At 38.4% G+C, this 26,986-nt stretch overlaps 1 protein-coding gene across 2 annotated transcripts in view; it reads right to left on the reverse strand.

Moving 5' to 3' along the window:
- LOC126473269 (E3 ubiquitin-protein ligase Ubr3) overlaps window positions 1-26,986 on the reverse strand; it is a 297,943-nt gene that overhangs the window by 14,565 nt on the left and 256,392 nt on the right. For both annotated transcript variants that reach the window (XM_050100220.1, XM_050100221.1), the window contains 9 exons: window positions 22,561-22,703; window positions 19,560-19,712; window positions 16,641-16,786; window positions 15,811-15,976; window positions 14,707-14,989; window positions 11,375-11,584; window positions 7,276-7,562; window positions 5,854-6,198; window positions 5,439-5,570 (listed from right to left, as the gene is read on the reverse strand). In XM_050100220.1, coding sequence (XP_049956177.1) covers window positions 5,439-5,570; window positions 5,854-6,198; window positions 7,276-7,562; window positions 11,375-11,584; window positions 14,707-14,989; window positions 15,811-15,976; window positions 16,641-16,786; window positions 19,560-19,712; window positions 22,561-22,703 — 1,865 coding nt within the window. The remainder of the gene's footprint in view (window positions 1-5,438; window positions 5,571-5,853; window positions 6,199-7,275; window positions 7,563-11,374; window positions 11,585-14,706; window positions 14,990-15,810; window positions 15,977-16,640; window positions 16,787-19,559; window positions 19,713-22,560; window positions 22,704-26,986) is intronic.

Here is a 26,986-nt window from a genome sequence, read left to right on the forward strand (position 1 = left end):
GACTTTCAAACAATGGAAAATCCAGGATGGAATGTAACAATGCGAGAGAAGGAAAGTTGTTGCTCACCATATAGCGGAGAGGCTGAGCCGCGATAGGCACAATAAAAAGAGTCACACAATCATAGCCTTTGGCCATTAAGGCCTTTGTCAGCAGTACACACACACACACACACACACACACACACACACACACACACACACACACACACAAAGTGCAACTTGCACACACATCTGCAGTCTCAGAGAGCTGAAACTACACTGCGAGCTGCAGCACCAGTGCATGATGGGAGTGGCGACTGGGTGGGGGTAAGGAGGAGGCTGGGGCGGGGAGGGGGACAGGTAGTATGGTAGGAGTGGCGGACAGTGAAGTGTTGCAGTTTAGATGGAGGGTGGAGAGAAGGTGCGGAGGGTGTAAGTAACGGAAAGGATAGAAATAAAAATAAAAGAAATTAAAATACGGTGTGGTGGTGAAATGACGGCTGTGTAGTGCTGGAATGGGAACAGGGAGGGGGCTGGATGAGCGAGGACAGTGACTAACGAAGGTTGAGGCCAGGAGGGTTATTGGAACATAGGATGTATTGCAGGGAAAGTTCCCACATGCAGAATTCAGAAAAGCTGGTGTTGGTGGGAAGGATCCATATGGCACAGGCTGTGAAGCAGTCATTGAGATGAGGGGTATCATGTTTGGCAGTGTGTTCAGCTACAGGGTGGTCATCTTGTTTTTTGGCCACAGTTTGTCGGTGGCAGTTCATGTGGACAGACAGCTTGTTGGTTGTCATGCCTACATAGAATGCAGCACAGTGGTTGCAGCTTAGCTTGTAGATCACATGACCGGTTTCACAGGCAGCCCTGCCTTTGATGCGATAGGTAATGTTAGTGACCGGACTGGAGTAGGTGGACTGGTAAGAGGATGTATGGACAGGTCTTGCATCTAGGTCTATTACAGGGGTATGAGCCATGAGGTAAAGGATTGGGAGCAGGGGTTGTGTAAGGATGGACGAGTATATTGTGTGGGTTTGGTGGACGGCAGAATACCACAGTGGGAGAGGTGGGAAGGATAGTGGGTAGGACATTTCTCATTTCAGGGCACGACGAGAGGTAATCGAAACCCTGGCGGAGAATGTAATACAGTTGCTCCAGTCCCAGATGGTACTGAGTTACGAGGGGAATGCTTCTCTGTGGCCGGACTGTGGGACTTTGGGAGATGGTGGGAGACTGGAAAGATAAGGCATGGGAGATTTGTTTTTGTACAAGGATGGAAGGATAACTACAGTCAGTGAAGGCTTTAGTGAGACCCTCGGTATATTTAGAGAGGGACTGCTCGTCACTGCAGATGCGATGACCACAGGTGGCTAGGCTGTACGGAAGGGACTTCTTGCTATGAAACAGGTGGCAGCTGTTGAAGTGGAGGTATTGCTGGTGGTTAGTAGGTTTGATATGGACGGAGGTACTGATGTAGCCATCTCTGAGGTGGAGGTCAACATCTTGGAAGGTGGCTTGTTGGGTAGGACCAGGTGAAGCAAATGGGGGGAGAAGTTGTTGAGGTTCTGGAGGAATGTGAATAAGGTGTCCTCACCTTCAATCCAGATACCAAAGATGTCATCAGTGAATCTGAACCAGGTGAGGGGTTTAGGATTCTGGGTTTTTAGGAAGGATTCCTCTAGAAGGCCCATGAATAGGTTAGCATAGGATGGTGCCATGCAAGCGCTCATAGCCATACTGCAGATTTGTTTGTAGGTAATTCCTTCAAAGGAGAAGTAATTGTGGGTGAGGATATAGTTGGTCATGGAGACTGGAATTAGGTTGTAGGTTTGGAATCCATAGGGCGTATGGAAAGGTAGTTCGATAGCAGTAAGACCATGGTCATTAGGTATGTTAGCGAACAGGGAGGTGGAATCAAAAGTGATGAGCAGGGCACCGTGTGGTAAAGGGAGAGGAACTGTGGAGAGTCAGTTGAGGAAATGGTTGGTATTTTTATATAGTAGGATAAGTTCCGGTAATAGGTTGAAGGTGTTGGTCTACGAGAGCAGAGATTCTCTCAGTGGGAGCACAGTACCCGGTCACAATGGGGCGCCCTGGGTGGTTGGGTTTATGGACTTTAGGAAGCATGTAGAAGGTGGGAGTGCGGGCAGTGGTACGGGTAAGTAGAGAGACGGACTCTGGGGAGAGGTTCTGGGATGGGCCTAAGGATTTGAGTAGTGACTGGAGATCCGATTTGAGTAGTGACTGGAGATCCTGCTGGATTGCTGGAATGGGATCACTGTGGCATAGTTTGTAGGTGGAAGTATCTGACAGCTGACGGAGTCCTTCTGCCACGTAATCCTTGCGGTTCAAAACTACGGTGGTGGAGCCTTTGTCTGCAGGTAAAATTATAAGATCAGGATCAGTTTTTAGATGGTGGACTGCGGTTCTTTCTGCGGATGTAAGGTTAGTATGCATGTTGAAGGATTTGGGGAATGATGGAGAGGCAAGGTTCGAGGATAAGAAATTCTGGAAAGTTAACAGGGGGTGTTTTGGAGGTAGTGGGGGTGGATCACGGTTGGATGGAGGGCTGAACTGAGTTAGGCAAGGTTCAATGTTGGTCTTTGGTTGAGACTGATTGATCAGGTTGGTGGCAAAAAAAGTGTTTCCACTGTAGGGACCGGGAGGAGAGAACGTCTTTAATTAGTCCTGCATGGCTGAATTTGGGAGTGGGGCAAAAGGTGAGGCCTTTGGAAAGCACTGATATTTCTGTGGGACTAAGGCTTCTGGAGGAAAGGTTCATGACTGTGTTGTGGGTCTGTTTAGGATTTGAGTTCTGTGTGGTGGGAGTGAGTTTCGGAGGATGGGTTAAGTGTAGAAGGTCTGCGAGACAAGGTTTGTCAGCTATGAGGGGGCGTGGGGGAGGTTTGGAGGTGGTTGTTGAAGTGGTCGACAGTGGCACTCCGAGGCGGGAGTAGGAGGTGAGCAGGATGGAGAGCTTTTAAGAGGTGGCATTGTGCATGTTGCTGAAGTTCCTGCAGTGTGTTACGGGTTCCAGGAATCTGGGATTACATAGCAGGAGAATTTTGCGGATGGGGAGAAGGTACTGCAAGGAGGATTGGGCTTGGTTGACATGGTCTTGCAAGACTATGTTGGTGAGGGCTAAGGATTGATGGAATCTGAACAGGTGGAGGTCATAGTGGAAGAAGGGGTGGCAACCAAAGATGGGTAATTTGCTGGTAAGGACATTAGGGGGGGATTTCATGAGCCAAGCAACAATGCAGGAACAGTATGTGGGACTGGGATCCGGCTAGGGATAAGGAAACTTTTCTGTATTGATGCAGATGGAAGGAGCAAAGATCCATGGTGGTGCAATAAATATACGTAAGAAAGTAGAATTAAGTCTGAAAAATTGCGCAAAAATACACCCAAATACGTGTGAAAAGTACAAAATGGATGCACAAGGGGAAAAAGAGAGATGAAATCTGAGGAAGACGAGGATAGTGGAAGGTGAAAACGCACTAAAATTGGTGAGAAGTCACAAAGGTCATTAATAAATATAAGTATATTACTGTGAGTAGCAGGTTTGGGGGTGGATAAGGGGGACAGCAGATGTGACTGGGTGAGGTGGATTTAGTCGGTGCGAACAGGGATAGAACAGAGAAAGTGTGGGGGGTGGGGAGGGGTTTGTAGTTAGAGATGTAAGATCGTGTGGCACCAGAAAAGTGCGGGATAACATGCAAAAATACGGGAACTGACACAGGAAGCGTGATCAGTTTGAAGGTATAGGCTTAATTATATTGGCGGGAGTAATGTGGGACATAAGATGCTGCACCAACAATCAGTGTTTTCTTGACGCCGTCTGTTGCGCACGGCCGGGTCCGTTGATAGTGTGTGGCTCGTAAGTAGTGTGTGCAGTGCAGTTCGTAAGGCTGTAGACTTTGACATACAGTACCTATAAAATGGTATCGTGTGTGTGTGTGTGTGTGTGTGTGTGTGTGTGTGTGTGTGTGTGTGTGTGTGTGTGTGTGGGCGCGCGCGCGCTTCTGCTACTGCAAAGATACCAATAACACACACATCTTCAGCAGCAATGGAACACCCTGACAATGGTCCAATGGCAATACTATTTGGACATCATGTTCATTTTAACCTTAAATACCAGTGGCTATGATAACACTTCTTGGTTTCATATGAAGACACACTACTGAATTTCACCGGTAACAAATGAAATGTAATAGTTGACGCTTTTCCTTCTTTGGTTGTGACTGTGAATAATTTAGAAAATAAAGTAATGTTATAAACTCAACACAGTCTTTTATTGTTAAGTTAATCAACAACATACAGTGCTCATCATATCTAGTTCCCCTTGATGATCATCACCCACGTTTCCGTAACTTTACTCAAACTGCTGGCACTATTTCACTTTGGCTGAACATTATATCACTTTTGTTACACATACTGTTAAAACTTCACAATGACTCTCGATACAATTAACCGTTTCAGACCCTCCAGCTACAATTGTGCACATTAAGATTTACAGTGCCTTAGCTGCAACAGAAGTATATTTTTCTAATGGAAACATGAGGTGCACATTAGTGAACGTTCTACCTTTTCATCATGTGCAAGTGCTGCCAACTGTTGGGCATCACTATGAAAATATCAGTAAGTCAATGTAGCAGTACACAGCAGCTCTTGATCAACAGAAAATATGGATGTGGTTGGTTCACTATATTCCACTGTATAACTGAATACTATTATCGTAATTATGCATGATAATTATTGAATGATGATTTTACTATTTATTGCAATAGAGAATATTTTGTAATTAGTTACTTTAGTCTATAAAATGAAGCCAAGCATAAAAAGTATGTTTTGAAAATGGGTACATATTTTTGTATAAATCTTGCATCTGAAATCATTAAAAAAATTACCTAAGAGCATTAGCACATAAAGAAAACTTTTCCTTCCTCCACAAAAATTCAGGTTGAAAGGATTAAGATGGCAAATATATTATTGTTGGATGTATATTTCCAGCACAGTTCTATATTTGTGCACAAGTCCATTTCTTATCATATCACAACAACCTGAACTCTGTTCTGTATATGCTATAAGTCGTTCTGCAGTAGTGTGCTAAGTAACAGGTACGACAGTTTTAAATCTCCTTGAAGATACTACATTTTTTACCAATCTTCCTCTGAAGACTTATTTATAGCTCGCTTGAAATATTCTTTCTTATCTCCTCACAACAATTTATGTCATGCCCAGTGAAGATACAAATATTTTAGCTAGTGATTATGTACCAATTTATAAGGAACCTGATTAACTGGGAACAACTCAGTTTCCTCTGAATATCAAGATATTCAGAAAATTAAATTTTCAATGAATATCCATCTCTCTTAGCCACATACAGAATGATAATCAGTAAGAAAAATCGAAATTAACATTCTTATTTCGTAAACAACACACAACAGACCCACCTGGACAGCTTCACAAGTGCTAAGCTGCTTGCAGCAAGATTCCTTCAGGCAGACCAGTGTACCACAGAGTAAACATATGCTTGTTTCTCGGGGTACTGAATGGCACTGAGAACATTGTCTTCTGTGATAATACTGAAAAAAAAAAAAGGAGATACAGTGCTACAAACTTCATGACTAAAGTTAAAAATAATAATAATAATAATAAAATAAAATAGAAGTGTTGGCTGAAGTTTACATACACCATCACTTTAAGAACAGGGTAAGTCAAAATTTTCACAAAGGTCACACAATCACTACAGAATACAAGTGAAGCTAATAGTATCAGTCATATATATCCAAATTTCATATTTATGTACTAATGTCATTACATTTATAAATATCCATTAAAAAGAATAAACTGAAGAGTTATTTTTACCTGGAATATTTTATCATACAGTTGTGGCAACCGTAGGAGACGAGGCTGGTGCCATGACAAATGTTGTTCAGCTAAGAAGTTCCGCGCTGAAACCTGTGAACGTGCTGCAAAGGCAGCCATCTGTTCACACCAAGCACGTGCTGTTGCTGCCCCATTTGTGGGCCAATTGAGAGCCACAGCTGCACTAAAGCGACCCCATTCCATACCCTCAGCGACAAGTTCAAGGTAATAGACAAGTCTGACAAATTCTTCTTGTGGTGAGGTAATCTCAGGTAGAGGCTGCTCGTATAAATGATGTCGCAGAAGAGCTGCTAGGCGCAGAAATGGCAAACAAAGTGTTTGCAACTGAAACATAATTAACATTCAAGTTAAGAAACTTGGTGCACAAGTGAGTTAAATCGACATGAGCAATATGATAAATTCTGTAAGAGCAACACTTAAAACTAAATCAATCTCTATAATTAAAGTGACAAAAGATTCAAATTCTGCACTTTCAGGACAGTTCAAGATTATGGGAACGATAAGAATGGTGTATAGTTAAAAAGTTGTCCGTGGTGTATGAGAAACAACGTTGTGTGGCACATAACTGTTGTCAAGGTGATCTACTGCGTAAGCGACACATGCATACCCATGCTTCAGTACAATTATTCCTACCTTTTAGAAAAGCATTTGATGTTATTACTAAGAAATCAAAATTGCATATTTTAAGGCTTCAGCTTTTACTTTGTTTTTAGACATGTCGTAAACAAACCTACTTAACTTAGCAATTTAACCTTTCAATTCACACACAAAGTGATAACGGAATGGCTCGTAGGATTCTTGCTGCATTTTTATGCCATCTCTGAATATCTGGTGGTGACTGTGCCAATTCTACTGACTGCCTATTCACCTATGGATAATGATAATCTAAGAGAAATTGAGGTGTGTATGAAGCCATGGAAGCATTCATTTTTCCCTTGTTCCTTAGGTAATGGAACAGGACAGTGAGCTACTAACAATGGTATTAAAGTATCATCCATTGTGTACTTTCAGTTACTTGTGAAATATATACATTGCCTGATTCACAAATTTATCAGCAATTTTGTGTTCAGTTATGTGGAATACTTAAGCAACAATAAATAATACTGTTCAACATTCAATTATTTCTACACTGTAACTTCTCAATTTCCTACCAAAATGTTTCTGATTCTTCACTAATGAGTACCCATTTTTGTATCAGATGTGCTCTACTCACTGATCAGTGTAAGAGATACAGTCACCAAAAGCCCGACAGTTAATCTACAATGCATATGTAATGACTTAACAGGAAATAAATTCATCCTTTGTTAAATGAGTCATGCATCTAAGCATTAATCTCGATTGAAACTTCATGTTACAGTATTACCCAAGTTGATTTTCTTGTCTCTTAATATATGACATTACCTGAGACTCCAGATGTTGACGATGTGCACTTGATATCAGTCCTGATGCATTATTCTCATCACCCTCATCTGGATTAAGTTCTACGCTGTCTTCAAGGTACAGTCGACCTCTGTCCAACTGCTGTACCGTGAGGGCAAATGCAGCATCGAGGGAGTCTAACCTATCTGTTGGTTCTGGAATACGCCGCCACCTTGCTCTCTCTGCTTCTTTCATGCTGCATGTCAGTTGCGCTACAACTTGCATGTACAGCAAGTTGTAAAATATCTTGACCACACATGCAAACGATGCTGGAAAAGTAAACTTGTATAAAATTAAACTCTGGCAATGTAGCTAACTTCTCTAAAACTTAGAGTAGTAAACTGGCAAAATCTAAATGTCTTCAACTATATGCTTAAAAGCATTCTGACAGTTGAAGGGGGTACGCAGAAGACATTACTAACCCTCAATATTGCAGGACCACCTTGATCGCAGTATCTGCTGTGTTTTTGAATGCACCACATGCTTGTAACAAGCAGATCCCTTTGTCGTGCTAGACAGAAGTATCTAGTACATAAATTGTATTGAGAATGAAAGCAGGACCCAAGCAGGCAGTACTCTTTTTATTCTCAGTGCATTTGGCAAACTTCAACAATTGGTCATTTTCAAGCACACGCTTTAAGCTTCATGCTTAAAATACTTGGTTGGCAATGACCCGTGGTTGAAAATGGCGAACTGCGCAGATTATAAAAAGATCAGATGGTTTCATTTGCAAAACAGGCTGAGGCTGTGGATCTCCCAATAAACAAAATTTTATATAAACTGAAGTGTTTTGTATTTATGTTCTAGTCTTTGAACGTAAACAACTCATTAGATGCCATAACTAAAAATTACACTCTTGTTGGTTAACAATTACTTTCATCAACCCCTTCAACTCAAAACAAAAAGTAAATGTTACAACTATTTGATAAAAGGGAGAAAAATCTAGTCACTAAGAACTAAAATGAGAACAGTTAGAGCATGGCTTAAGCATACAAAAATGAAAAGCCACAATATGCTGAAAATAATTTTACATGGCATCTGTCGGTTTCACACAAAGAAATAAAAATGATCAAAGTGTCCCTTTTTTTAGAGTTAATCTTCTGTTTTGTCTTCATACTTTGAAGCTACTTTTCTTACAAATGTTTAAATTACAGATTTACCACATCTGAAAGCTGAGCTGCAGTTTACAGCAGTAATGTTAGGGCTAGCAGATCTGAATACTAGGTTATGCCTGAGTGTATCATATTAGTGAAAAGATCAAGTGGATGGTGCAAGAGATATGCCAGTCTAAAAATGTCCAACACCTGTTCTTTCTAAGTAACACTCATGGGAGAGAAATGACAGAATCATTACACAACTCCTTGGCTGATGATTACTAGCTAGTGGTAATTTTAAACCAAGTGGCGTCACAATTGATTGAGGCTCTTTGGGGAAAAATGTTGGCAAGACTGATTATGTGATAAAAATTTGAGGATATGATAAACATTTGAGGGGGGTGGAGGTGGGGGAGGCGGTGGTGCAGGCAACACTTTTGACTGTAATTGCAGTTACAGAGAAGAGGATGATATCAAGCACACTGTTAAGAATACTCCTAGCACTAAACAGAAGAATATGTCACTCATCGAGCAGCATGACAAATCTTCATTGAGCATTCTGTAGAACAAATTAAGGCAGACCTTAACACAGCCTCTTGGGAGAGAGATGTGTCCACACAAGGACGTGATTGATGCATCCCATAATATGTGGCATGGCTTGTATTTGAATGGTTCTGAGAAGAGGTTACTTGTTCAAAAAAGTACCAGCAGCATCTAGCTGGACCAAATTAGTATCCATTCTATCCTAGTGTTTTCCAAGGCTTTCACCAAGCAGCAACACACAAAAGAACAGGCACTGTACATTGTTCTGCAGCAGCTTCCCTACATTCAAAAGTTATGTTTCAATGGCTAGTAGCACCTGCACACTATGAGCATAAATAACTCACAGGCATCACAACGAGTAGGATTGTGCATTTTACTTTTTATCTGCACTTGAAAGGTAGTAATCTCCTCATATGAATTTAGCTACTTCATACAGAGTTTGCTTACTATTTTTGAACAGCTTAGGATGTTCTCTAAATCCAATATGAGGGTAGACTGAAAAACCTGGAAAAAAATGTCACAATAACTGCTGAAAAAATTATTTCCCAGCATTCGCTTCTGATAGCTATATACTTGACCAGCAAAATTCCAATTCCTATTATCCTGTAAGCACTGTATATTGTGGCAAAACTTGCCAGTTATTTCACTGGCAGAGTCACTTTCTTGTTTCACTAATATTACTTCACAGTACACAATCCAAACAGGAACCAAATCAAATTAAAGGGAGCAATCTCCCTACCATGGTCAACTCTTCCAAATGACTTAATAGTGAAGTAGAATAAGAACCGGATATGATTCTACCTTTCCCCAAGTAATATGTCAGTCACTTTCCAACCAGACCAAGCAGTCTTGACCTGTATTAGTGAACTCTCATACGTTTTGAATAGTAATTTGTTCCTTTAGTGTGATGGTGGATCAATCTTCCATCTGTGATAATGAGTCCGAGTGAAACAGTTGCATGTAACACTGTTAAACTCTGTACTGAAATGTGCTTCGCTGTAACTTTTGCTGTCAAAATTTGGCAATTATGACATATATGTCATATTTGTTATGCATAAGGTACTTCTTAAACTGAAATGCCAACGGTACAAACTACTGCACAGGGTGCATAGCCAGTTTGGGTTATCAGGTCTAATTTGTTGATAATTTATTGACATTTTAAAATTTTCTGTCATACATGTAGCTGCATGTATTCGACAGGCTTGGATCATAGCGTGAATCTTGCAGTGTCTATGTGACCAACTGGCCTTACACTTCATGACAGAAATGATTCTGGTCAAAGCCACTGGCAGATTGAACTTTCAGACCTCTGCTGAATGCACTAAAAGTCCACACACCACCAGCTAGCCAATGGGGAGGCATGAGAAAGGGGATATGTGGTTGCTATTCGCTGCACCCTGAGAGGGAGAGGACAGCGAAGTGTCTCTCTCTCCTCTCTCTCGAATGAGCTTTCACGAAGAGCAGACACTCTTGTTTTCCAGCTGTTCGTTGGAGCACATGGCCTTGTGCCATTTGTCTCCATCTATCTCGGCTCTCTCCGACTGCCCCCAACTAGTTCCAATGTGAACCACCTTTCTCCTACCTACTTTCACGTTTTGCAAACACCCAGACTGGCAGACGGCCCTGCAGTCCAGCCTGGAGAGGCCCTCATGTACTCCGTAAGTTTCAGAATATATGAGTTTCTTTTAATCCTCTCTTTTCATTTCAAACCAGCCTCCCTTCCGATGTTCACAACTCATCCCTCTCTCAACACTGACAAAGGCTGTCTTCACAACAGGTGTAGTCTGTTACTATCTTGGATACATTAATTTTGTGATCTTTCATTATTCCATCATGATTATTCTTAAATATTTTCTATGCGTACTCTAACCTCCAATATTTCTGAATCAAGGACCCTGTTTAAACTCATTGTTTCAATCTGTCAACTTGTAGAACATTTCAAATTAAAATATTTAATTACAGCACAAAATTCAATTTTCAAATACCTTATATGTCACACATCGTGCTAGCCTTACACACTGAGGTAGCTGCTAGGTAACTACTGCACATCTTGAGCATTTGGAACTTTGAATAGCAGCATTACAGGAACAAATGTTGCCACACTTGCCTATCCAGTCCTTTGATATTAGGTGTTTAGTTCAAAGCAAATCATTTCACTGGCTATTCCCACCACCCATAACCCCAAACCCTCTGAGTCACACACCCATATTCATCCACAGCTAAGCAATTCCACTCTATTCTATGTTTAAAACTTAATTAAAATTATCTGTCATTTAGTACTTTCATGAAGCATCCCAACAATATTAGCTGCTTGTGGTCTCCATTTTTCACTCGAGCTTCCTCTCTTATATACTATCAACTGATATACAAATAAGTGCACTACATGACTTGGCTAACAAGCATGAAAAATGCAGTTTCAGTTATACAAAAGACAAACTACTAACCTTGATCCAGATGCAGTGGAAGGAGGAGGACAAACTGAGTAAACAGAGCAGAAGGATCATGTAGCAGTAAAGGAACTGTCCTTTCAGCTGGTAGCAGAGCTAAAGGATCACTGTTTGAATCTGGAACTCCGGCTACTTGCTGCCATATTTTCCATGTTGGCCAGGAGACCAACACTCTAGAATGTACTGCCAAGACATGTAGAAGTGGTACTGAAAATACACAAGGGTATTACTAACAGCAAATTGTTTGCATTTTAAATAGCACTTGTCTTGTATTGTAATTCACCAAATTCAAACCAGTAACTTCACTGACAAAATATATATCTTGCACCAGGGATGTAACAAAACTATTCAGCTAAAGGAAGGGTTAGGTTGATACGATACATCCAGAAGCATCACAAATTAATCTGGTAACTGAGGGAACATGTGGGGGGGGGGGGGGGGGGGTAATCTAGAGGGAGACCAAGGATCAAATCGAATAAGTATTTGTGGGGTGGGGTAAGGGCACTCAATAATGTTGTTATCAGCACCTGTACTAAGATTAGTAGAAACAATTGCGGTTAAAATGTAAATACGATCAAATATATAAAAAGCAATCTGTGATAAAATAGCATTCACTCTCTCCCAATCTTACCTACGATCACCCGCACAATCAAATTTGTTCACACCAAGCAAGATAACTTGAAAAATGGTGAAATGTTATAAAACTGTGAATTAAAACACAAGAAATAGAAGAAAAAACTAAACTAAATTGACAAGAGTACGTGAGCAGATTTGTGTGTGTGTGTGGGGGGGGGGGGGGGGGGGGGGGGGGGAGGAGAGGGAAGAGAGAGGAGGGTAGAGGAAAAATCCAACAGTACATGGATGTGCCAGCCATCCTGAAAACCCATTAAAATTGTTGCCTCGAAATTTTAGGGAACAAGTCAGATATTACACAAAACTTAAATTTTCTTGAAAACACTAGGGAGGAAATCATGTGAGTAGTACAGTGGTACTTCTAGGAATTCAGAAGGGAAGGGAAATGATGTATTGGGTGCGTGAAAGTTATATTTATGGTAATTTGTGAAAAAAGTGGTACCTATAGGTATTTATTTTCAACTAACACAAAATAAATGGATTCATACCATGCTTTCATTATGCCTACAATGAAGAGCAGCAATGCATTGTTTCTTTTCTCTCACTATGCTGCTGCCTCACTTTCATCACTATTATCAATATTTTCTGGGTCAGATAACACATCATCATCATCATCATCATCATCATCTTCATTTTCACTAGTCCACAACATGCCCTTAGAACTGTCAACGGCACAAGAAATTCCAGTTTTCCACTTTTTTGTAACAATATTGACACTAATTTTCTGCCATGATCAGATTATCCACTTGCACATTGTCAGCATTTATGGCTTCCTTATCTTGCCTGTGCCTCCTGGAGTCAGCTGATGAGATCCCACCACCATCCATTCTGAATACTGGCGCCTTAAGATGTTCTTTGAAAGGTTTGTTGACAATGACATCTAAAGGTTGAAGAATGGACATTAAACCTCCAGGGATGATGACAAGATGTGACTTCATCTGTTTCATTTTCTCCTTTACAGCTTACACAAGGTGATCCCAGAAACAGTTTAGGACAAGAATGGACTTCTTTTGTAATAATGCCCCTGGTCGTCTCCCCTAGACACTCTCCAACCAATTCACCATCAAATCTGCTGTCATCCAACCCTTTTCCTGAACTCATAAGTGGATTACATGTGGGGTAATCTCCTTTGGTAATGTCTTCCTTTTAAAGATGGCATATGGTGGAAGTTTATTACCATCTGCTGTAATGCACATCATCATTGTGCATCTTAGTTTCTCCACTCCAATTGTCTTCACAAGGACACTTTTTGAACCAGTTGGAGCTACAGCAGTGTTAAACAGCATATAAAAAAACACTGGCATTTGGTCAGTGTTACCAACCTGGCAGAGCAAATAGTCATATTGCTGTCACACTTGTATTATGTAATGATGGGACTTGATTACCTTATCTGTGTAGTTTTGGGGTAAACGCTGGCACAAAGACGTTCTCCTTTGTAGACTGAGATTTTGTCATCTCATAAAACAAATCACCCAACCAATGCTTGCTTTAAAATCCTTTCTGTCAATATTGAGCATAGCAGCTATGCTGTGAGCTTTGTTCTGAATCATTTCGTAAGAGAGAGCCCAACCATCATTCCGAAGTTCACTGACACGTGCAATTACATCATTATCAGTTTTGGGATATTTCCCTGTTTTAGGTCCATGGAAAGATTTGGAGCTTGGCTTTGAAGCCATGCGTTTATTTTTTGTCTCTGCCAATACTGTATTGAATTAGGATCAATGGAGAAACGTCTTCATGCAGCTTTTATTCCACCTGTATCAGCATAAGATAACACATGTAATTTAAATCTTGCCGTGTAGTTTGAATATTTCAACACTATGATGACTTGCAATAAACAGACCTAGAAATATGTCTGCAACTTTTCTTTTCAAATTTATGGTATGTTGTGACAATGGAAATATTTTTTTTATGTCAAGTATCACTGTGTCCACTGTTAATTCATTTGAAGGCCACTCCAGTAAGAATGAACCAAGAGAGAGGATTATGCGTGACAATATTAATTTTTTAACGATGAAAAATCGTTGGGAAAGGGAATATATGAGAGAGGAGCTTATGTGATAAAATATGGTAATACAATTAGCAGGTTCAAATGGATATAAGGTTCAGTAGTTATTCAGTACTTATGCAGACAGATCTTGCACAAGAGGATTAGTGTGAAGAACATCACACTGTTCTTCGGACTGAATACTACTACTACTACTACTACTACTACTACTAATGCTGCTACTACTACTGCATCAGCGTAAATTAAGTACTTTCTATTTGTTACCAATGAGTGAGATGTAGGACACTCAACAATCTTTAATGCAGATTGTTTTCAACATGATAACGATGAAAATATTTCAACAAAACAACAGTAACATTAAACAAATGTAATATTTAAAGAAGTGTTCATCAGAGTCTATAAATAATGATAAACTGGTATGAACACTATCCGTTATTGTTCTATGGACTAACTGTAAAAACTCTCATAATCTTTTAATGGCAAATATTATTAGCTTGAGTCGATATTAGTTCCTTAATTCATTAACAGTGAAAAGCAACACAGAATCCAATTTCATAAATTCACAGTTCTTACTAATTTTCACATTTGATCATGTGACAACAATTTCTGCTTTCTCCAGCATGCTACGAGGTTCACCAACCATACTATTACATACAATAGTGAAATATAGCATATAAGGAGGACTCACCAACGCACGATCTCTTTGGTATAAGAGTTGTCAGAACATCTTGAAACTGTGCACCACCTGCCGGACTTGCATTAGAGGCTCCTGGTGGCATGTTAGGATTTAAAACCAACGAACCTCCTCTTTGAACAAGCTCAATTTCTAAATTTGTCCTTGCTACAGAATTAACAAAAAGAAACAGACTTTCTGGTGTAGTAGAATGACTCTTTTGTTTAAATTTGTGATGTGTGCTATTTGTCATGTCTTCCATAGACTTTCCCATAGCTTCCATAATATTTGAAGATTTCTAAAGAAAGAAGGAGTGTGCTTATTAAAATTTCATCTTAAAAAAAATAGAAGAAACAAATTATCATTACAGTACGCATTTGAAAATTAGGGACAGCTTATGTTTAGCACTATCAGATAAATTTCACAACAATATCATTAACTCTCAACAAATAATACACATTATTGGAAGGGGGGCATAATTTTTCATTTATGTCAATTTTATAAATACAAGGAAATTAAATAAAGAAATCTTAGACAAAAATACACGGTGAATCTCTCTCTCTTTTTTCTGGACTTGGGTAAGCATTTCACGCAGAAATCTGCAACACCGCACAAGGAAACATTTTCCATGTCAAAGATCAGTACCAGTTCAAAACTAACAAATTGTTTGCTTATCAATATCCAACTCCTTTCACAGTTATATGGCTGTGTCTATAATTATGCATCATTATTAACCGAAATTTGCTTCATGGTATTATCTTCATTATAGATGACAGACTCTAGTACAAAGATGACATTTCTACACATGTCAAACAATACTAGTTATGAGATAGTCTCAGCATGGTTTACTGCGTTATATTTTTAGATTTCCAGCAGAATTGAAGATTTCACTTTTGTGTATAATATTTTTGTGACCTGCATAAGTGTCATCTTCAAGTGAAGAACACAAGTAGGTCAGTAATCAAAATATTGTTAACAAAAGTGGCATCATTAACTCAGCTGGAAACCCAGAGACATCTAATCAAAACAAGTTACATTATGTAAAATTTGAAAACATGTTATCAAAAATGATTTTCAAATCTATTTCAAATATCAAAATATATTATTAATAATACATACTAAATTGATTGGCTGAATATCCTTCAAAAAGACAGTAAGTTCTGCCACTGACACCAAAAGACTAGAAGGTCGTGACCGTACAATTGCTGAACATTCTCCCAACTGTGGTGAAAGAGGCAGCACCGAATTAGCTAACTGTCGACACAGTGGACACCAATATTCACCTCTGCAAAAAATAATAAATTCTATATTTTTAAAATGAACATAAGCAAGTTATAAAGAAAAAAAGAAGAAGTTATGTATAATTATCTGAAAACAAACACACACACACACACACGTACGTGCCTGATTAATGATAAAGTCTACAGGCTAGTGCCTGCCTAGGAAGGTTTCAAGTACACTGGCAGAGGTTATGCTCATCGTGGTAAATCAGCCATCCATAGCCAAGAAGACAACAGTGGAGACTTTTGTTGTGGAAGGGATGGGAGGTATAGATGTAGAGCTCAACATCTGCAAGAAAATAGCTCACTGGGCCAAAGGAGCTCAGGTGAAACAGATAGAAGAGAAAGTATTACAGATCTGGAAGAGTGAAGTCTCTGTCCTATGTCTGGGACACTAATGTATCATCAATGATTGGTTTAGAATTTTTGGTTGCAGGGAAGGTTTCCTTTAAGTGGCCCATAAACTAGTTGGCAGATGAGGGTGCCATATGAGGGCAGCACGAGTCTCTTGTTTAGGAAATATAAAGTTGACTATACAGACTGAAACAAATCTCTCTGGCACGTAATTTTTTTCTCAATGCTTGAATGACAAACACATTAAAAATACTCAAACATTTTTTTTCCATTTCCCACAAGAAATTTTAGATGGTAGAATGAACACCAGTTTACCTGTCTACTGCAAGACTTTGTTGCCGCTGCTGGTTGCGTAAAGATTGTAGATATGATTTCAGGCAGTCAAGATGTAGATGGTGGCCGCAAGTCTGGATATGGACACCACCATCCCAGCCTATATTTACAGATAACTGCCACGAACTCTGTGAAAGAGGTACTGAATCAGACTTTGTACATAAAATACACATTTGCTTCAAATTTCATACATACAATATCACTTATTTTTAATTTTCCCTTCACTCGGAGGTGGAAAAAGGGAAACAATAGGTGAGGAAGCAGTGAGCAGGAGAGAGAGAGAGAGAGAGAGAGAGAGAGAGAGAGAGAGAGAGAGAGAGAGAGAGAGTGGGGGGGTGGGGGGGAGGGAGAAGGTATGCAACTACTGAATACAAGTAACTTCAGCTTTAAGGTACTTTAATATATAAGTTGTTGTCATGGTCTTCAGTCTGAAGATTAGTTTGATGCAACTCTCCATGCTAGTCTATCATGTGCAGGCCTTTTCATTTAAGCACAACTCCTGCAACCTGCATCAATTTGAACTTGCTTACCGCATTCAAGTCTTGGTCTCCCTTTACAATTTTTATCTCCCATATTTCCTTCCATTAAAGAATTTGACAATTCCTTGATGTCTCATGATGTGTATTATGAACTGATACCTTCCTTTACTCAAGCTTTCTTTTTTCCCCTAATCTGATTTAGTACTCCCTCATTTATTATTCAATATACCCATATAATCTTCAGCAGTCTTTTATGTAGCACCATATTTCAACAGATTCTATTCTCTTCTTGTCTGAACAGTTTATCATTCATGTTTCACTTCCAAACAAGGGTACACTCTCCAGAAATACCTTAAAAAAAAAAAAAAAAAAAAAAAAAAAAAAAAAAAAAAAAAAAAAAAAAAAGACTTCTGAACATTTAAATTCATATTTAATGTTAACAAATATCCCTTTTCTTCAGAAATGCTTTTTGTGATACTTTACGTCTGTATTTTAAATCCTAGAGTGTGACAGAGAGAGAGTGTCTCTCCCTGCTTCTGTTTAATCTGGTTCTGGATAGAGCAGCGAGAAAGGTAATAAGCCTGGAGACAAGAACTCAGCTGGGTAGAAGGATCAATACCCAGGTCTAAGCAGAAGATGCAGTTTTAATAGCACATAATGCACAGGCTCTGTTTCAGATATGAAGAGTGTTAATGGAAGTGGCAATGAGAGCAGGCTTGAATGTGAATATGGATATGACCAAACACATCACAGTGAGCAGAGAGAATGATGACAGACCTTTATATGTAGATGGCAAATCTTTAAATGGGCAAAAGAGTTCACATATCTTGGGGCAGATGGAGGAGGCTGGGGAGGCCAAAGACAGACTCAAGTTTGTGCAGCCAACCTAATAAGTAACAAGTAAGTACATACTTTATACTGTTCTTCCTTAGTTATCTCTGACAGAATCACAATGTCACTTGCAAACTAATAGGTTATTTCTTATCCCTGAAATTTGTTTCCCTTCCAAAATTTCTCTTGGGTTTCCTTCACAGCTTGCTCAATTTACAGACTGATTAACATTGGTGATAAGTGACAATCCTGCCTCATTCCCATCTCGATTGTGGCTTCCATTTCTTATCCTTCAACTCTTACCACGGCAGTCAGGTGCTGTACATGTTATAAACAATCTTTTGCTACAAACATTTAAAAATTGGAAGCCTGATTTAGGTCTTTAAATGCTATATTTCAGACATTTTCTGACCCCAAATAAAGAAGATATATTAACTGACCCTATATTTATTTTTATTTTCATACTAAAATTAATCTGAACTATGATTTTCAATCAAGGAAACTACTTCAGTCTCAATGTCACCCACACTTCCAATGAATGTGACTGAGGAATCTGCAGTTGATGATCCCCCTGCCACATCCACCTCTACTACTGACTGCCATCTTCTGCATACTCCTATTTCCGCTTCATAAAAAATGAAAAGCATCATAATCCTCCGCCCTTCCATGTGATGGCAGCTCACACAACTTGCTGATGACCAATTTTTCTAAAATAGATAACAAATCCTGTTATCATTGTGGGATCGGAAAATGAGAGACTAATCCCCCCCCCCCTTCAACACTGCCATTGGTGCGAAGCAATGTGGCATTTTTTGATATGGAGTCACGCTTCTGTTTAATATTTGGCAACTGTGACACTCCAGAGGCGAGCGAGAGCGATTCCATTTTGTAAAGGAACACATGTAAAGACAACATGTAACACTACAGACAGAGCAAAAGTTAACACAAGAGCTGCATAGTGGCAATTGGTAGCAGCAGGCCAGGGACAACGTTTCTTTAATTTGTACCAACAGTCATGGGACACTGTTTTTATGATGTCAACATCTTGCAAATATCAGTAGGTCCCGTACCAAATGTGAAAAATGTTGCAGAACATGTTTCAAACTCAGTGCAAACATTACTTTGGAAATCATTTGTAGACATGTTTACTGTGTACTCAGGAAGGAAATCATTAAAATCTATAAAACATTTTAGTAGCCTATGATTAGCAAAATATGAACAGCACCTTTTTTGATTTTTTGTAAAACATCAGATTGTGAAATGTCTATTTTCATTATTTTTTAGTAACTTCTCTTAACTCTTTATGAAGACAATAAAGCTATAACAATTATGGACAAACTGTAATAGCTGGCAGCCACGAGTTTATAACCAATAAATTATGGTCAGATACAAGTATTCAAACACAACTATGTGTAACCAAGTTTCATTCAAATGTATAACTCTGCCATTCCTAAACACAGATCACATCAAATAACAGCACATTGTCTCTCCCTGTTTTGAAATAACTACACAAAGCCAGAGTGTACTACTCAGAAATTAGTGATTTGAAATATTACATTTTTGCCTATCTAAAAATAGATGGGATGCTTACACAGTCAAATTGTGCATTCAGATCTTCGACACGACGATCAAATTCACTGCCAAGGAAGTTGTCATCCCTTCGCAAGCTCTGCCTTTCCTCATCACATGTGGGGAAGAAAGCTGGTTCCGCACTTCGTCGTTTATGTGCCAGGACACTGCTTGCCTGAAACATTTTGGCTTATTATTAAAAAAAAATGGATTACACTACATATTAACACTTGAGATCAGGTAACAATGAATGAAATGCTACAGAATATGTAATTACTGAAAATTATAATTAGAGTAGATATTAAAATTTTTGACACTGCATTTGACCAGTGCTATTTTATCATCTGTATTCTTGGTTCTCCTTTTGTTTGCCGGCCTCTCATTTAAGGTATTCATCTTTATGTTTAGCACTATTCACACTCAAAAACTTTAGCTTGTCATGTACACTTCTTTTTTAATCATTTATTCCTGTCTCATGAAATTAATGTAGTCTATGCTACAAAAGTGCGTGATTACACATTAAAGTGGACCTCCTCACGAGCAGATAGCATTTACATCCCATACCTTCATACCTTCAGAGTGCATTACTCTTAATCTACAACACTTAGGACGTTGCTATTTTATGCCACATTGCATCACATTTGCAGTGGTATAAACTGTATTACTTATCTGTAATGGTTTAATTTCTAAAACAATTTGTTTACATGATGGATTTTTGCTTCACATTTAGTTTTCAATACCACTATCTGGGACATCATGCATCTACTATCACTCAAACTAAGTCAGATTTCTCTCTGTAGAATGATGATGTGCCTCACATTATATAGTGCGGAGTATACTACAAATCATTATTAATGGCAATTAAAAAATAATGATTATGCATAAGAATTTATTAAAAATTCCTCACACATATCTCAAATTATAAAAAATGAGGCATAAAGTAATTCTATCAATGTTGAGAGGAGCCCGACACAGTTTGAGTGATATTAGACACACAATGTCTCAGATAATAGTACTGAAAAATAAATGTGTCTTCAAAACTGAGATCGTAAAAAAAAAGTGGTCGTGTGTGTGTGTGTGTGTGTGTGTTGTGGAAGAAGGCCTTTTGGCTGAAAGCTAACTTGCTTAACAGTCTTTTTGTTGGGCCTATCCGCAACGAAACATCTTTGATTATGGTGAGTAGCAATCTATCCTTTCTATAATATTGTCAAATATAATGTATGCTAACACTTAGCGTAATGTCAAACAGCGTTGGTGTTAAACAATATCGTCCTGAGTGTTATACATGAAGAGTAACGAATTCTTAAAGTAGTAGTAGTAGTAGTAGTAGTAGTAGTAGTTGTTGTTGTTGTTGTTGTTGTTGTTGTTGTCGTCAGTTGTTGTCAGAGTAGCTCTCCATGCTACTCTATCCTGTGCAAACTTCTTCATCTCCCAGTACCTTCTGCAACCTACATCCTTCTGAATCTGCTTGGTGTATTCATCTCTTGGTCTCCCTCTACGATTTTTACCCTCTACGCTGCCCTCCAATACTAAATTGGTGATCCCTTGATGCCTCAGAACATGTCCTACCAACCGATCCCTCCTTCTAGTCAAGTTGTGCCACGAACTCCTCTTCTGCCCAGTTCTATTCAATACCTCCTCATTAGTTATGTGATCTACCCATCTAATCTTCAGTATTCTTCTGCAGCACCACATTTCGAAAGCTTCTATTCTCTTCTTGTCTAAACGAATTATCCTCCACGTTTCACTTCCATACATGGCTACACTCCATACAAATACTTTCAGAAACGACTTCCTGACACTTAAATCTATACTCGATGTTAACAAATTTCTCTTCTTCAGAAACGATTTCCTTGCCATTGCCAGTCTACATTTTATATCCTCTCTACTTCGACCATCATCAGTTATTGTGCTCCCCAAATAGCAAAACTCCTTTACTATAAGTGTCTCATTTCCTAATCTAATTCCCTCAGCATCACCTGACTTAATTCGACTACATTCCATTATCCTTGTTTTGCTTTTGTTGATGTCCATCTTATATCCCCCTTTCAAGACACTATCCATTCCGTTCAACTGCTCTTCCAAGTCCTTTGCTGTCTCTGACAGAATTACAATGTCATCGGCGAACTTCAAAGTTTTTATTTCTTCTCCATGGATTTTAATACCTACTCCGAATTTTTCTTTTGTTTCCTTCACTGCTTGCTCAATATACAGATTGAATGGCATCGGGGAGAGGCTACAACCCTGTCTCACTCCCTTCCCAACCACTGCTTCCCTTTCATGCCCCTGAACTCTTATAACTGCCATTTGGTTTCTATACAAATTGTAAATAGCCTTTTGCTCCCTGTATTTTACCCCTGTCACTTTTAGAATTTGAAAGAGAGTATTCAAAAGCTTTCTCTAAGTCTACAAATGCTAGAAACGTAGGTTGGCCTTTCCTTAATCTAGCTTGTAAGATAAGTCGTAGGGTCAGTATTGCTCACGTGTTCCAATATTTCCGCGGAATCCAAACTGATCTTCCCCTATGTCGGCTTCTAGTAGTTTTTCCATTCGTCTGTAAAGAATTCGCGTTAGTATTTTGCAGCCATGACTTATGAAACTGATAGTTCGGTAATTTTCACATCTGTCAACACCTGCTTTCTTTGGGATTGGAATTATTATATTCTTCTTGAAGTCTGAGGGTATTTCGCCTGTCTCTTACATCTTGCTCACCAGATGGTAGAGTTTTGTCAGGACTGGCTCTCCCAAGGCCTAACATGGAAAGTAAGCGTTTCCGGACACATGTCAACATAACATATTTTCTTTCTCTGTCTGTGAGGAATGTTTTCTGAAAGTTTGGCCGTACCTTTTTGTAACACCCAGTATACATATTTAGGGTCACTAGCACTACATGTAACATTTTCATCCAACTAATTTTATTCAAAACCCTGAAGCACATTTCATTCCTTACAAACTTCCTTTGAAGTGAATCATACCAAGATACATAGATAGCCATGCACATCCATTGCCACCATCTTACATACCTGCACTAGCACAACCTGGCCCATTGGTTTTTCTTCAGTGCTGGGTGATGTTTGGTTGCAAATAACACAGTCATATTCTTTTTTGCTTGTTGTAAGTGTTGTAGATTCTTCCTCATTCCAATCCATTCCTGAGGCTCCCTCATCTGAATGGAACAAAACAAAACAATTGATGCAGCAAAATTTAGAGAGGTCCTACAAAAGTTTAGTTAATAAAAACTAGAAGAATTCAACGTGAAACAATTTTATTCAGTGTCTATAACAACAGAAAATATTGAAAAATACAAAATATTGTCCTAAGTGCAGAAAACAATTGTACTTCTCATACACAACTGAGTTACCTACGAATATCAGCAACCTTATGCTCAATTTTATTCATATAGAAACTTTCAATTTTACTACCCATACTTATTATTACTAAGGTTCAGTTAACAGTACTCAAATTTTTTGTCCATATATTTCTACAGAAACAATATTCAGCACAATGTAAATATTTCTAAAAGATGCTGTATAATTATTCTCATCCTATCTCAACTTCGGTCGACTTACTCAGAGAACACTTACTTTGTTCCGATGGTTAAAATGCACTTATTTAACTAGTGCTTCACTCTGTTCAAGCATCTCTGATCGGTGGCCATCTCACAAATATGAATATGATTAATGTGATTATTAACTCAATAACCTACTTCCTTTGGACCCCAAGACCATACAGATCTGTAAATTTGAACCTGACTAATACTGCCAACTACATCAATTAGCCCTCAGATTAATCCTGCAACAACTAGTTTTTATCACATAGAAAGAGTCCTAACATCTAGAAAAACTGTTTTTTCACCAACTTCTTCTCTATCTTTATGTGGGATCTGAATTCAGTTTCAATTCATGGCTTCAAATTTTAGACCTGTTATCTGAAAACTCTAAACAGGTCTTATATTTTCAATAAGCCTGGTGATGTGCAATGTTTTGTATTATGTATATAATAATAAGTTATGTTAATAGTAACCACTGGTAACATTAATGCAGAAATAAAACAGAATATTGAAAACAATAATCAATTAAAAATAACATAAAATAAAATAAAATAAATTAATCCAAGTTCCAAGTGAGTAATTTCCAGCTCATATTACTTGATATGCTACTGGCAGTCTCAGAATAACTTAAAGTTTGTAGACTAACTACAAGTATCTACTTCTACACCTTTAGTTGCTACACTATTCTGTATCGCCCACACTGGTACATGCATACCTCAGCAATCCTTAAGTCTATGCATATCTGTGTGGCTAGCCATAGCATTCATTCTTTCTTTCTTTTTTTAAATGTCATTCATATGTACCTATCATTATCTATAACAGAGGAAACAATTCTTGGACCTGTTGATGTTATTTTGATATTCAGAGTGTCCACTTGATCTTACAGATAAAGTTAAGCAGTTGCCTTTTAGATACTCGATGTGAAATGATATTAACTGCAGTCCACAAGTTTTGGTCACTTACAACTGCACTTACAACTGCTTGCAGATCGCAGTCTGGTTGTCTTCCCCATATTCACAGACTGGTGTGATGCTACATCCCACACTTGATGCAAATATTTGGGTGATGCACCCACATACTGGCAGTGGAGCCCACAATGGTCTGCCCCATTTGCCAAATTGCAGTTGCCTTCATAGAAACTTCTCCCAGTGTATTCTTTTAATTTCCTGAAGCAATGTTTTGTAGTGCATCTTAACTGTCCTGTATTAATGAAGCCTTGCATTGCGCTCCATTTGCCCTGAAGTACGTTAACACGCTGCTCTTCTTGACCTTACTTTTCTGCTCAGCATGGAAAATTCTGGGCTCCAAGAGATTGTAGCCAGCCTGTTTACCTTTTTCTTAGGAATTTAAATGCCCTGTACTCTTTGCAACAGTTCAGTTAGTAACTGTGCACTGAATTCTATATGTTCTAGAAGCAATTCCATTAGAAATGCTTAAATATAGGTAACAAAGCCATTCCAGTGTATTTTCCCGATTTCTAAATCTTCAAATGTGTGTGAAATCTTATGGGACTTAACTGCTAAGGTCATCAGTCCCTAAACTTACACACTACTTAGGCTAAATTATCCTAAGGACAAACACACACACCCATGCTCGAGGGAAGACTCGAACCTCCGCCGGGACCAGCCATACAGTCCATGACTGCACCGCCTTAGACCGCTCGGCTAATCCCGCGCGGCCCTGATTTCTAACCCAAAAATGTTTTCCTCCGTTTGTCACTCTCTACTGTGGCCACTTTCCCCTTCAATGACAACTGCATTATGGTCATGGATGTTAGGTACTTGAGCACTTGCCAACTGTTTATCTTGTTTATCTCAGGAGCTGCCATGCAGTTTGCTAAAGTGACATCGTATGTTGGTGGCTTCAGCTGCTCGTCCTTTGAATGTATTCGGCTGGCCTTCTAGATTTAAAACATTGAGGTCCAGTTCCTGTATTATGTCCTCTAGTATCTCACTTCATTTGTTCGTTTGCCTACTGTGCCACAGAGAGGATTTTGCATTTAAATCTGTTGCACCAAGGTGACACGCACCTCGTCCGTATACATCCACTACCCTCAGTTTATCTACGTATGTGCTTATTATTAGGGACAGGAAAAAATAATTTTATTTTGTGGCCAAAGTCAGTGTTATTTTTTGCCAAATTCGATTTTATTTTTAGTAAAATTTGGTGTTATTTTTGTAATGTTACTTGTTATTTTTGCCACATTATTTGAAACTTTTGCCAAATTTGGTGTTACTTTTTGTTACATTCAGTGTAATTTTTTGTGAAATTTAGTGTTTTTGCCAAAGTGTTTTTTTTTGCAAATTCAGAGTAATTTTTTGCCAAATTTGTTGATATTTTTTGTTTTGCATATTTATTACCTTTTTTTATGAATTTGCTGTGATTTTTTGCCAATTTGGTACTTTTTTGCAAAGTCTATGTAATTTTTTGCCCACTTTGGTATTACTTATTTTTGCCAAATTCTGTGGTGTTCTTCAGCCAAATTGGTGGTCATTTAGTGCCAAATTCAGTGTCCTTTTTTGTAAAATTTGATATTTTTTTCCAAATTTTGTGCTTTTGCAACAGATCTGATTTTTTGGTGATGATCTTTTTACCAAATTTGATGGTATTTTCGTCACCACATCAAGTTTGTTATTTCAAAATTATACACATCCTCAGCTTTAAGGAGAGTTGAAGACAAAATGCAGTTGTAATATTCAGTAGCTGTTAGTCATGACTGTTAGTAAACTGCCATCCTCAGAATTATAATGTTTTTGTATGGCAAAATTACAAATTTTGCAATATCTCTTAAAAATCAGTGAGTTTGCGTTACTTCACTAAAAGATAATTTTGCATTATTTTTCACATTATCATTTTCACCAAATCTTCCTGTCCCTACTTATTACAACCCACTACTATACAGCAGTATCAAAAGTCAGGTATACAAGTTCACTTGCAACTTATGTCCAAGCTTCTACTTTGGACAAACCAGTAGAAGCTTCACAACAAAATTTAAAGAACACATAGAAGCAATCCATCTTAACAACCTGAATAAATCCAGCTTTGCCTCTCATCGTGCCCAACACAATCATTCTGCAAACAACATAGAACAAAATCTCCAAATACTACATTTTGCCAACAAAGGCACTATACTTGACCTTCTTGCAGAAATTGAAATATTTATTTATACAAATACAGCACCTGACTACTTACTCAACGACCAAACTGAACTGAGAAACAAAATTTTCCTTCAGAACTTTGAAGATTTACTAGTTCAAAACAAGTATCCAGTCAACCAACCCTACAGCACCCTGCCACCCCCACCCTCACCACCCCCAATCACTCACCTTACATCCTAACTACACTGGCGTCAATGTAAATATGCTACCACAGAATAAAACCTGTGCTATGTTTCTAAATGGTAATGCCCTCTACTGTCAAAATAAATCAGTACTCTTATACATGTTACTTCTAGCTGGAACAAACAGAATCTGCCTTTACCAATATTTCACATCACATTAATGCAAGAACAAAAATAAGTCAACAGTTCACTTTAATGTTTGTTCTTGGTTTTAGATATAAACTGTATGGTCATACAAACAGCTTTAGTCCATTACAAACACTGTAACTTTTATACATATTACATTATCTTAAATAAATATAATCCACTCTTACTAATATTACAGATTACATTAACCTAAGAACAGAAATAAGTTTTTTGATTTGTTATTATTTATATTTTAAACTTAAATATAAGGTCATGGTCATAAAAAATGGCTGTCTCTCATTGTAAATATGATAACTCTGTATTATTGACTCTTGGGCATACATGTTAATGTCAATCTTGATTAAAATATATGCTATAAACTGACTATGTTGTTGTTGTGGTCTTCAGTCCTGAGACTGGTTTGATGCAGCTC

The sequence above is a fragment of the Schistocerca serialis genome, chromosome 4 (genome assembly GCF_023864345.2).
Source record: "Schistocerca serialis cubense isolate TAMUIC-IGC-003099 chromosome 4, iqSchSeri2.2, whole genome shotgun sequence".
Lineage (NCBI taxonomy): Eukaryota > Metazoa > Arthropoda > Insecta > Orthoptera > Acrididae > Schistocerca > Schistocerca serialis.